Below are 13,652 nucleotides of genomic sequence, written 5' to 3' on the forward strand. Positions count from 1 at the left end.
GATTTCTTTTTCTTCTTTTTGGCCCATAACATTAACTTTATTGTTGAGCAGCCTGAATGGTTTCTGAAAGGCAGTGAAAGACCTGCCACCTTCTGTTCTCTTCAGATCCTTCTGATCTTTTCAGATCAGAAAAATCATTCAGGCTACCCTGTGACAGCATCTTGCATGCGAGTGACGTTAAACCCAGCCGGGTCATCTTGCCTTATGAAGAGCTCTCCAGAAACAGCTGGAGAGAATTATTTGAAGGCAGATATCTGAGCTATTTAAGAAATCATCCTGGTGGCTGAACCGTTGTCACCATTTCTGAGTACTCCCCTTAGCTATGCTGGCTATTCCTCTGCTCCCTCACAATCTCCTTTTCATTTTAGTCTGAGATGTTTGAAGTTTGGAGGTAGAGGGAATGAAGTGCCAGTTGCCAGGCTCCCTAGGAAAATCCTAGTACCTCAGACTCAACCCTTGCTGCTGAGCACAGGGCAAAAGACAGATGGTAAAAAATTAAGGATTCCTCCTTTCCATAGCACATCTGTCCAGCTGTGTCTTAATGCATCTGCTGCTGGTGTCGTTGTTTTCCAGTAGGAGCCACTAGCTAAGATGTTGTCGGTCTCCTCTACTGTACTCTAGAAGTTTGCTTGCTTGCAGGTTGAACAAAAGTTGGCAATGCCTGGCTTAGCATCCTCCTTCTGGAGGTTCATATGGTGTTAAAGGAGATGTAGATAAAGAGGACATCTCTATGAGGTAAAATCTGTCCTTTTGATGGAAGCCATTTTTATTTATATAGGGAGGGGAATAACAAACATACTTATTTAACATTTAAGCACTTACACTGTACTGATGTGAGACGCGTCGCTGCAGGTCAGTGAAACTAGCGTCTGTATTTGTTAGATCTGCTTTTGTCCTTTGGTTAGAAAGGTATTTTGCCTTTGGGAAAGCATCATCACTTTTTGTGTTGCTCTACGTGGGGTAGAGAATGTGAAGGAGAGATGCTTGACCAAAACCACCTTATTCATACAGCAGTCGTGTCCCATCTTTGGAGGGACTGAGTGGAGAATATTGCCATAATCCAGTAAATATAAATGAACTGCATTAAGTGCAAGTTGTACGTATATATCTTGAGGCTTCTACGGTCTGTTTCCTACTCGGGGCCAAAGGTTCCTCTTCAGTATCCAAGTTCCTGAGTCTCTTGTCAGTGGCACATAAACAGCCTCCTACTGAGGTAAAAGTATATTCAGATGACAGCCGTTCTTTCCAGCCCCTCCTGAACTGTTTGGGAGGGATCTCCTGTGCTCTTGCTTTGGATAGGTTAAAAAATTAATGTTGGATGCAGACACTGGTGTAACTGTAGTCACAGAGCAGTGCTGGGCAGGATCTACACCTCTGAGCTGAGGTCTTAAATCAATCATGTCTTATGGCTGAATCGCAAGTTTGTCTTTTTACCATGTAGGATCTGAAGAATATTACCAAAGTTTTGAACCTGGAGTTGCAAAGCTAGGCGGTGTTGTGCATGCTTAAACACCTAGACAGGGAAAAAAACAACCTGTATTGCCAAGGGTGCTATGTGCTTGGAGCTCCCAGTGAAATCCATCCACTTTTTTTTCCCTTTTAAACTGATTCAGCTGAAGGGTGAACATATCCTAGGCGTTTACCACTCACAGAGAAATAAAATACTTCATCCAAATTGTTTCTACGTTGTGTTTGTTGATCTCGGTGAATTCGATAGCATCTTCAGGATGGTGTTGTCCAGTGTTTGAAGTACGTGAGATGAACTCCCAGTGTATATATGGAAGCAAAAAATGCCGGGGTGTAGTAAGGAAGCATTGTTTCAGCCTCGTGTACGACATTGTAATCGTATGTTTTTTAATGAACAGACCAGAGTAGTTACACTTAGTAATGTTTGTTCACTAAAAAGGAAAAGGGGTGTTAAATCATTGTGTTCTTTGATGAATGGCTTGTACACTGAAGAATAAATTGAACAAACTGGCATAGAGCTCACTGAACATGAAATCAGCTATTAGAAGAAAGCTTGTGAACAAATTCTGAGCCTGATATGCATCTTTTGATTAATGTCCTATCAATCATCCATAGTGGCTACCTTAGCTAAGTCGTGCTGTAATCATTCATGCTTGCTTACAGGAACACTAGCAGGGACTATAGAGCTGCAATAACTGAATATTATTACTGATTTCTCCCTAACTCTTGCTGTGAACAATTACTGTTTTCACTACATTTCTGCTTCCCTTTATTAAAAAGAATACAATGCAAAATGAAAAGAGAGTTCCTCAAAGACCAGTAAAATTCTCCCAGGGTATTCTTAATGATATTCTGTCCTAAATGGGCAAACTATTGTAATGCAGAGTTCTCACCAGGAATAATGGTAATGTAATCACATTGAAGCTGTCTCTTCATGGATTGTAGTCAAACAGACAAAATGTATAGTCAGATTAATGAACACAGAATTATTACTTAAAATGGCTGAAATTATTTTAGCTCTTTTTGTATCACAGTATTTTCAGTTAATGCACTTAACAGCAACAGCAGTTAAGACTCCAGACTGTAAATTTGGATTAAATTTACCCTTTTGACATTACAAGAAGCTGTGATTCTTAAAAGGTATTACGGTTGCACCCTTCTCTTTTAAGACCTAGTGTTTTAAATTTGTATGGCTCTCTTGAACTGTGGTTGTTTGGTGGTTTTTTTTTTTAAGAAAAAGGAAAAATCAATACATGTTTTCTTTTTTTTTCCCCCTGTGATTGTAAGTCATTGGCAAATGTTTACAGGAGAATCTTATATTCCTGTGTGTGAAGATTTAGTTCCACACCATTTATTTCTTGAGTGTGACACAAAGAATGCTTTGGCACTACCCACAAAATAGGTCCTTAGATGGCAGTGTAATTTCCTCCAAAGTCACTGTAGTCTGGGAAATACGGTGAAGTAATGAAGTGATGACAGGTATTAACATGCATAATGGGCTTTAATAGACATTTAATGTTGTTTAACTGGAAGAAGGAGAAGTGCTTTCCCATTGGAATATTTCTACATTGAAACTCATTGATCACCAATTTCAGAGGGGAAAGGTTAATCCATCAGTTTCTGTAACCAAACGGCACTGATGGAAATTCTTTAGGTGACATTCTGGATGAACTGAGCTTTCCATCTTTGCAAACAAATGAGTGATATGACAAGCATGGTGTTCAGAACACATTTAACCAATTGATTTTCTCTCCTCTTGTAATAAGATCTAGAGACATATGAAAGAGCGTAGCATGAGCCAAGATTAAAGGGACTGCTTCATACACGCGAACATAGGGGAAGTGCATTATCAATAAAAGTACTATAAAGCATGTGGGCACCCATTCTTTTTCTTTATATAAAGTTTGTTATTGCAATAAATAGCTGTTATTGAACTGCTTGCCTTTTATTTCACTTTTTCTGAATTTTATTTTGGTTGGCTTTCTGTGGTTTCCTGGTAAATGTTAGGAAAAAATGTTATGTTTTGTTATGGTATCGTTTTTACGCTCACTAGTAAATCCAGGCCAACTCTGGATTTAAAATCAAAATTTATCATCCTTTGGGGCATGAAGAAAGATAGGAGGGGGAGGGACCTGAATTCAGTTAATGTAAATATATCAAGTATATTTTAAGGTTTAATCTGTATGGTTCCATACTGTAATGACCCTCATCTTTTTCCTACCTCTTCCCTCCTTTTTCTCCCAAATTCAGCCCTGCTCTGAGTTTCACATACCCTCCTACGCCGGTATCCCTCCAGCAAATGCATCAGCAAATTATAAGTCGTCAGCAAACCCTAGGTTCAGCTTTTGGACACAGCCCTCCACTCATCCATCCTGCTCCAACTTTTCCTACCCAGAGACCTATCCCCGGCATCCCCAGTGTTCTGAACCCTGTCCAGGTCAGCTCTGGACCTTCTGAGTCCACACAGGTGAGAGACAACAAAAGAAACCTTTGCACCCCATTAATTTAAAAATGAAATAAATGAAACAAATGACATTGTCTCGATGGCAATTAATCACCACTGTCACCGAGACTCTTCGATAACAGTTTTCTTGCAGCTATAGTATTTGCAGTCCCTTTATTATAAATCACAGGAGTGTATGCAAGGTTCCTGATTGGTAGCGTGCTTTTTAGTCCTCATAAATATTTCAGTGTGCTGCAGCAGCTTCTCATTCCAAACTGTCTCTCTTGGATCTTACACTGGAACTTAATAGAGGTGGGGAGTAAGAAAAGGGGGAAAACCACGTGTAAAACAAACATTTTAAGGATTAGCAGCTTCACCTCCAAATCCGGCTGACTGTAATGTACGCGGTGTCGTGTTCTGCCCTCCTGACATAGGTGTGAGTAACTCGAAGTGGGTAACGCAGCCCGTGAGCAACGGAGGAACTCAAAGATAGTGCAGAGGTCTGAAGGCTTTTTTCTCTGATATGTGCAAAATTGGACTTGCTGGGTTTGAATTAATCATTTCAGTAAACCAAAGTGTATTCTCAAAAGCTGGAGATGTGCAGCAGCAAATCAGGCCCATAACGTGGAGTTCATCACAGTTCGTGGTTTGCCTGTTATTAACTAGTGCTGTTTGTTTCCAGATGACCTGGGATAGGTTATTTATCAGTCTGGGAGCTGTTTATCTCCTGGCTAGCTTTTACAAATGTAGAAGCAGAACATACTGCTGTAGGAAGCATATTGATTTTTTGTGGGGTCCATGCAAGTTCAGATATCTCTAAAAGATCTCTGGATTCCTACAAGATCCATTTGCAGGTGTAGATAATGGTGTTCAGTCTAGCACAGCATGAGAAAAACAAGATTCTGGCCTGTTTATGTCAGCAGCAGTTTTGCTGTTGACTTGGGAGAATCCAGGACTTCATCTAGGATTTTTTGGCTGAATGTCTGCTAGTGTTCAGTTTTTCTTCCTATCCACCATTATAATGGGAAATGCAGTAAAAGAGCTGAGATTTTGTGTGGGGTGTTAAGTGCAAAACCTTTCCTCCAAGTGTGAAAAAAGAAATCTCTCTCTTGTGCTCATTTGAATGAGTGTGCAGTGATTTTGCTTTTTAAAATTGTCTTTCTGAGGTTGTCATTATGTGGAAAATCACGTTTTCCCTACCCACCCCTGGCCTGACAAAACCAGCACTGGTTTGTAGCAAGGAATTACTTCAAACGCCCTCCTCCCTGTTCCCTCCCTGCTCCATTACAAGGTTGAGTGATGCAGCTCTTCCACAAGTTAATGCTATGTAATTGAAGCACAATGTAATTGCATATCCAATATAATTAACAGTGTAGCTTCTCCAAATAAAGTTGCTGAGCAGATGCTGCATATTTTTGTTTGGAGCTACATGTTTATCACGGTCTAATTTTGTCTTCTTTTGGGGGGGAAAAAAAACCCCTGCCGGCAGCAGAATAAACCCACAAGTGAATCTGCAGTGAGCAGCACTGGAGATCCAATGCACAACAAGCGCTCCAAGATAAAGCCCGACGAGGACCTCCCCAGCCCGGGAGCAGGAAGCGTGCAGGTATGGTGGTCAGGTTGCAGTCCTAAGCTTTTCATCTCGCTGCTGGAGGGAAAATGCACCTTGTCTGTAGCACGTGTTTTCAGGCTTTCTGCCCTCGTATGGCCCTTCGTCTCATGCACTCATGCCTCAGGGCAGCAAGGGTTAAGCGTGGGCAGTGAGGGGCTGCTGGGTTGCAGGGCTGTGTTGCAGGAGGAGGGCAGAGAGGAAGGAGGCTGATGGAGAGACGCCTCTGATCAGTCAGAGAGTGCTCAACCCTCTGTTTGCTCTGGAAAAGTGAACCAGAGACATTCAGGTCTTTATCGAGGACGTGTTTTCTGTTCAGCCCAGAATATTTACGCCACATTGACTTTTACCAGTTCTTAGCGCAGTACTGCGTTGAGGCCTCAGTGTCAGGCTTCAGTCTCGTTTGCTGTACTTTCTATACCAGTTGATGCCACTGGTTTTAGTAGAGCGACTCCTGATTTACAGTGGCTCGGGAGAGACGAGGATCAGAGCCTCGGTCTTGTGAGTGAATCCGTGAAACCAAAGCAGAAGTCCGACTAAATCCTTCAGCAGGTTTGAAACGGAAAAATAGCGCGAGTGCTTAATCTGAACCAGATGTTTACGCTAACAGTTGACCCTTACCCTGAGCACGTAACAAGCTGGGGAGAATGAGGCACCTTGAGGAACTGAAGGTGGAAAGTCAAAACGCAAAATTGAATACTCTCTCCCCTGCTCACCCCTTTCATGTACAGGTAATGGGCAAGATAAGTAGCCTGAAAATTACCAGTCTGCTCTTGGAAAGGTTTCCGTGTGCAAAACTGTCAGTGGATTAACAATGAAAACTCACTTGGGATTACTGGTGATATGGTTTGTGTCTAACCATAGTACTAAAGTCAAATTCCAATTAATGCAACTATATTGAATAGTGCCTTTTTCACTAGTGGTGCCACTGAATAATAAGGAGCGAGTGTACAGATAAAGAGCTGGTTAATATGGGAGAGGGAAGCCAAGCCTTTATGATTTGCTTTGAATTGAAACGTAAAGGGATTTTTTTTTGGAAATTCGCTCAAGTGAGTACTGCTGGGGAGGAAAAATTTATTTTACACACATAGTCTGCATATGGCTCTTGGCTTTCCAGGCCTGTTTTGGGCTTCTGTATTTTGTAGAACAGAGCAATAGAGTGAACTGAGAGTAAAATAATCTACACACCCACCCCCATCTTTCTTTGAATGCTGAAATAATTCACTTTTCTTCCCCCTCAGTTTCAGAATTTCCTCTCTCCTGCTCACCCCTGTTTTTTTCCTCTCTCCAGGAACAGCCAGAAGGAATGACCCTGGTAAAAGAGGAAGGGGACAAAGATGAAAGCAAACAGGAGCCTGAAGTGGTCTACGAGACAAACTGCCACTGGGAAGGCTGTTCCCGGGAGTTTGACACACAGGAACAGCTAGTGCATGTAAGTTAATGGTATTCAGGAACTGGGTTTTAAAACTACGTGACCTTTTTCATGGGGGTCAGGTTCTCTGACCCTGTGCTGAGTCAAGTTTCTTAGCTAACAGCGCTGCAAACTGGAGAGGGGTTTATGAGTTTCTGAGAATAAAGAAAACTCGGAGCCACAGTGCTTGACCTGTTCAGTCAGCTAAAGCTTAGTGTAAAATTCAATAAAGTCTTCAATAGAGATTGTAATGGCTCTGATCCTGTAAGCCAGCAAACGCTATTTTGAGTTAGAGACTTTGATAGTTATTGAGTAATAGTAAGCTGGACATGAATTATTATTAACCTTTAGCCAAGTTTGATTTTTTCTCCCGAAAGGGACTGTAACAGGAGAAGTGGGCAAGGGGAATTCTTCCCCTTCCCTAAGGGGGGTTTTGGTGTCACTTTGCTGTTGTGTGTAAACTGAAGTGGATTATTTGGCTAAATACACGGAGTTATTTCAGTCTTCTTAGCAAAAGCGAACTGTAGGGTCTTATTTAGGCCACGATCAAATATTAGTCGTATCTGCCTTGTTTTTTCTTCCTCTCTAACATTTTTCCAAAATAAGGGATTTTTTACTATTTTGTAGTATTGTAAGCTAGCAAATGAATGATCAAAATCTAAAATATAACCTGGCAAGTACATTCCCCCCACATTTCCAACTTCCTTAGCTAGCAACACCTCTCTTAATTACCAACATCATAGAACATATCTAAATACTCCGAAAGAAAAGGAATTCCTAGTACAGATTAGAGAGGAACATCTTCAGCAAATGGTCAGTGTGTCAGAATCGTATTTATTGTAGAAAACTGTTTTAACGCTTTCCTGGAGATCATGCAAAACCTATTGCATAATGTGGGCAATGCTCCTGAAGTAACTGTTGAAAAGTGTACTTTTTCACCCAAAATAAATAAAAAAACCCACCATATATTTCCAAATGCTATGCAAAGTGGTAAACTGGTGCTGCAAAGCTGACTTTAGTAAAGCAATGCCAGCTTTTACTTCCTGGAGTGTGAGACCTCTTGGTGTTACAGTTATTTATCAAGATGTATTTTTAGTTTCTTGTTATTATTATGTAGTAGAAGTAACAGTAACAATAGCAATAATAATAAATGAAAGACCATCACAAACTAAAATAATGGCAAAAATTTGACATTTTGTAAAGAATTCTTTGGGCACATTTTGCACAAAAAATACCCTGACATTTTAATAGGCAAAGGTGAACTGTGAGGAGAGACTCTTTCAGTGTCATAATGTCTTTTTGGGAAAAAAATGCCATATGAATGGCTGCTGCAAAGGGTTGGGCACATTTAAAAGATCAAGTGTCGGTCTTGCAATTGATTCCATGCAAACAGACTGATTGACATCATCTGGGGCTCTGCACAGGCACAGTCTTTATATTTGCTAATAATTGTAGGGCTGAAGCTTTATGATGCTTGGCAAACCTTTCTCAATATTCAGAAATGATCCTAGTGATGATAATAAATAATTTACACCAAAATATATGAAATAGAAGAGAAATTCTGAATAAAAGCGCCCTGATAATGGAAAAAAGGAAGAGGGTTTTTTGAGGTTTCAGACATCAAATTTAATTGAATTCCACTGTGCCTGTTAGCTAGTAGCTAATGTTTTGTAGTTTCAGGTGAATTAAATTGACAGTGTGATAGTTTGGTTGTGTTTTGGTTTTTTTTAAGTGAATTTGTTGTTTCTGGTGTGATTTTTGTAGTGAATCTGACTGTACTACAAGGGTTACTTCTGAAAACAGTGTATTTCTTATGTTTCTGCACGATGGCAACATCTGAAATGGGTTTCTCTAGACATAAAGAAGGCAGATAAAAAATGTTTCTGTGATACAGGGAGTTCTTTTTGGCAGGGCTCAGGATTCAGATACGTTATGATGGCATTTAAGATTATGAGGTGCAAGTCCTGACTTGATACTCTGAAGACAATAAAATCATCATCATCATCGCAACCATCATATTCAAGTAGCTCAAATCATGCTGTAAGAGTCAGCGTGACTCGGTGATGGAGCCCTGGTTGTGATTTCTTTTGCTGCTCCGACAGAGCCCTGCTGTGGGGACTTGAGCGAGTTATTTCTGTCCAGAATTGCAAAGGGCTTTAGACATCTAACTCTGTCTGAAAGGCTGGCCCTTCACCCCAGTCTGTCTCTCCCACATTTTGTCTGCCCTTGATTGCCACAGCTGTCTGATGTACAGCTGCAGCAACTAGGGAAATGAAGTTCGGGTCTCGGTAGGGCTTCACAGGGAGGGCAGTCCTGGTTTGGCTTGGGTGTGTGACTCTAGCAGAAAGCGTTCAGTCCCTGAGCAGCAGTTCGGTCCTTGAAAATCTCCCCACTGATGTGGCTCATGGATGCCTCCTACCCAAATACTGATGGGTAAATCCGAGTAGATGCAAATTGCCGTAACCGCGCTTACCTCAATGTCTTTGCGCTGAGTGTGTTCCTGACTTGGTGTGTGCGTGCGTGCACCTGAACTAGGCACAGAGTATGTGAGTGGCCTGAGTACATCCTTTATGCAGAAATATTTACACTGCAATAGCAGCTGGAGGCCTTGTCAAGCCCAGCATCCCATGGTGCTAGACGCTGCTCAAACGCAGGAAAGGAATCACCCTGATGTGGACACAAGGTCTTCACCCTGTGCCTCCGGGGCCATGTACATCAGGCTGTTTGATGCTCTCTGGAGCTTGTGTACAGATAGGACTGTAGCTAGGATTGCGCTATTAACCCTCAAATCTTGCAGCAGAGTTCTGTCACATTGCCTCTCGTGGCTACATGCGCTGCTGCTCTGCAGGTGATTCCCAACCTGCTGGCAGGCTCAGCAGAGCCTCAATTGCTCCAGCCCAGCTTGAAGGGGGTTTTGAAGTACGATGATGAACTGCCATCTGGGACATCAAAAGTACAGATAACCATCCAGTTTTGTTGACTCTACTGTGTGGTAGTAATCATCAAAGCAGGGGCAACTGGCATAGATAAAGGCAATAAAGGTTAAAATTGCCCTAGCAAGATTCATCCAGATAACATCTGCTGGCTTCCCTATGTTCCCCGGTACTCAGAAAGGATGATTAGCCTGAGCAGAGAGCTACAGTTACATGTTCGCAAGTTGGGTGGGTATGATACAGTTTAGAGGAACTGCAGTGCTTAGGGAAAAGATGGAAGCATGTTTCTAGCTATTTGTTTTGTTTCCTAAAGGTTTAGGCACCTCAGTGTGAATTCTAGTCGCACCAAGTTGAGCAGAGCTCAGGAGAGCTTTTCCACAAGACACAATGCACACAGTTCACATTCTAGATGTCATTACTCCCATCATGTATAGGGTGTATACACAAGCATGTATGCATGTGTTTCGAAAGAGGCAAATATAAATTTGTGTATATTCTGGTCTTTCTGTCACATGAGGATAGCTTTATTATCTTTTGGAGAATGATGGGACCCGATTTACTTTGAAATCAACAGTGGGTGAATCAGACTCTAGCAATATCTGCATTACAAAGTGATGGGTGATATGGCATATGTGAAACAGTAAATACAAGCATAACTGTATCTGAATATGTGGTATAGCTTTAGAGCAGAAATTGCAATTTTGGGCACAATAGTCAGCGTTTGATGGCATTTTTCTGCATTGCTTTCTGTAGCAAAGTCCTCCTGTTATTAGTGTAGAATGTGGGCGCTAGTGAAAGTGTGCTTAGGCCCCAAGAGACATTGTTTTCTGACTGAATTTATGAACAGGACGTGGGCTGCTGTGAATAAATAACTAAAAAGCTACATAAAAGAATTGTTATTGACCCACCCAGAAGGGTCTGACACTGCAATGATTTTGGTGCAGGAGCTCTTATTTTCAAGCGATATGTGCCACTTAGAATTCAGCGTGGTTAAATTTTCATGATACATACACCAAAAGGCAAGGTGTTAAACCATTCAGACTCTCTGCCTTATTTATAGCACCTATCCATCCTTCCCCCCCGCCCCCCCCCCCCTTACAGTTAATAGAAAGATTCATGATTCTTCATGGTTGTCTATCTAGCGTCTGACAGTACCGACTGCCCTGCTAAAGCAAGTCACTATCTATAATTGATATCCTTCTATGGAATAGGGTACTGGCTGCAATTGAAGGGTTTTGCTGAAAGCTCTTAAATCCTGACAAGCTCTGCCCTTGTTCTGATTCAGTCGCCGAGCTGCACTGCTGGGATCCCAGAGTTATTTGAAGTTGGTGCAAAAGGGGTGCCGTGCAGTGCACATTAGCAAATCACAAAGTTGGAGAGCCGCGTTAGAGCTGCCACTGCGTTCGCCTGCCAGGTAGTCTTATTTACAGTGCATCGCACTCCTGAAAAGATTGCTTACGTTACTGTTTGAACATGCGTATTATAGGTTTCCTTCTTTCCCTTCTTCTTAAAAAAAAAAAAAAAGGGATCTTATTTATTTTAAAGCCTCAGTTTGCTGCTGGGGTCTTTATCATTCAGCTGTTTAATTAATTTCTCTGCCCAGCGAGATATTATAATTGGGCTTAGCTGAGCTGAAGTTTGTTTTAAATATGTGATAAATGCACTTGAGCGCCCAGAAGCTAATAAGATATTGTATATTTTTATAAATCTGCTTTTTGTTGCAGTTTGTCTTTTTTTTTTTTTTCCCCCAGAAATCAGTTTAAGAATAAAATACTGCAAAAGGGTTAGACACTAAAGATAAAAGTTTGTTTAAGAAAATTATCCTTCAAGGAAATGACTGAAGTTATTGTTAAATATTAATACAATGGCAATCAGAAAAATGCAGTGCTGCCTATTTCTCATCCCCCTTGCTGCGTAGCCTTGATGATAATTATTTTTTATTCAAAAACATGCTTGAAGAACTGTAGCGCAATTTTTTTGTTAGTGTTTTCTCCTTAATTGTACAGCAATAAAATTCTCTCATTGTTGTTACATTTGATTAGATGAGATCAAAAAGCCCCAAACTGACAGCAATGGCTTACATTCAGGATTTCGTTTGCCGAGGTCCTCCTGCCTATTTGTAAAGCCCCGGTGACTGAAGCGCTCCCCCAGCAATTCACGGGGCAGCAGCTGTAACGCTCCACCGGGCTCCCGCATTGCACCAGAGGAAAGTTTCTTGTGTTTCTCAGGTACCCACATGTTCTCAAGGTAATTGCGGTGCACTGAGGATACCCAGAAGAACCATTATGTGAAGTTCCCTGACTTGAGTTTCTTAATGTTTTTGCCCTCTGCTCCTACAGAAAAGGGTGGGTTCAGCTCTGACCAACAGAAGTTGGCCAGCCATCCATGGAGACCTACATAAAACCTGGGCCGTGCCGACACCCCGGCCCAGCTCAGGTTTTGCAGCATCTATCGTGATATGAGGTGTGTTAATCAATGATGTGCACCTTGAAACACTTAAGAACATGTCTGATTGAGAGGTGAGGAGCACACCAGTCTCTGAAGGAGTAGACCTCTATGGAGTGCGTCACTTTGGATGTCCAGAAATAAGGAAACTCAAAGTGAATAGACTTGAAAGTCTACCACGATGCCTTTGGCCTGTGTCTTCTTCCTCAGCTCCTCTCCTGTAGGAGAGTGCTAGTTAAGGACTGAAGAGAGCTTCATCTCTCTTCTCTAAAAAAAGATCCAGCTGCATTAGGAGAATAAGCCAGATTAGAGCAGTTCCCCTGAGTAATAGCTGCAGTGGCAGAACTGTAAATGACCCCGAGAGTTGCGTGTTCCCACTGCTTGCAGGAGGAGAAACTGCCCCATGAGCAACCATCCCCGAGCTGACAGGGTGCTACTTGCAGCTGTGTGGGTAGGCATCTATGCCTGAAAGGAGGCAATTACACACAGCTGCCCCAAAAATGCAGATTACCCACTGTGCGTTAGCAATTTGTCTTCTCTGGGTGCTGGAGATGCCCTTGGCAACCGGTCGTGACGCAGGTGAAGTCTCAGCTACGTGAAGCAAGTCCCTTCACAGTCCCAAAGCGGTGTAATTACACATCCCAGTTTACACGCGTCTCCAAGTATGTGCAGGGATTTATTTAATTTTTAATTCTTTGCAGAGGCAGTTTTCAGTGTATTTTCATTATAGTTTTATTTGGTTCTAGTGCGGTAACACAGAGAAGCTTCAGCCTGTTCGCAGGCTCATCGTGCGTGGCAGTGACAGCCACTGCCACGAAAGGTTCAGAGATGTTTCCTTTAAATTGAAAAGAGTAAGGAACAGATAAGAACATGAAATCCATTATAGTAATCATTTTTTTTCCTGGCAAAAGGAGAATGTTTTACGTATTAACAGCAAAGGGGGTTTTGTTGGTGGTTTTATTCTATTTCATCTTATTTTATTTTTTACTCGGTGTCTGGACCCTAATACCTATTTGGAGAAGCAATGCTGTGGACAAAAGAAATCATTCTTCACGTGAGACAATCCCCGGGCTTGGGACAACGTGGAGAAGGCAGGGAGTTGTTTTAGAAGCTAGCAAGTGCCACAGAAAGTTTTTTTTCCCAGTTTGTGCATCCCCTCAGTATATTTGATTTTTGTAGCTGTGACAGAACAAGAGGGAGGAGAGAGAGGGAGGAGGGATTATAGGAAATAATCACGAGAAAGATCTGTCCAGAAGTTTTTAGATTTTCAAATCTCCCCCTCACTGCCTGTTTAAAGGCTGAGTTATAATTAAGACACCACCCTATTGTGCTGGATTATAGTTT

The 13,652-nt window shown here is 41.8% G+C and overlaps 1 protein-coding gene across 3 annotated transcripts in view; it reads left to right on the forward strand.

Moving 5' to 3' along the window:
• Positions 1–13,652, forward strand: part of GLI3 (GLI family zinc finger 3) — a 213,880-nt gene that overhangs the window by 166,040 nt on the left and 34,188 nt on the right. For 2 of the 3 annotated variants that reach the window (XM_054191551.1, XM_054191550.1), the window contains exons 8-10: positions 3,718–3,934; positions 5,400–5,516; positions 6,811–6,951. In XM_054191551.1, coding sequence (XP_054047526.1) covers positions 3,718–3,934; positions 5,400–5,516; positions 6,811–6,951 — 475 coding nt within the window. The remainder of the gene's footprint in view (positions 1–3,717; positions 3,935–5,399; positions 5,517–6,810; positions 6,952–13,652) is intronic. The other variant, XM_054191552.1, reaches the window with a different exon arrangement.

Source organism: Rissa tridactyla, chromosome 2 (genome assembly GCF_028500815.1).
Source record: "Rissa tridactyla isolate bRisTri1 chromosome 2, bRisTri1.patW.cur.20221130, whole genome shotgun sequence".
NCBI classification, from domain to species: Eukaryota; Metazoa; Chordata; class Aves; order Charadriiformes; family Laridae; genus Rissa; species Rissa tridactyla.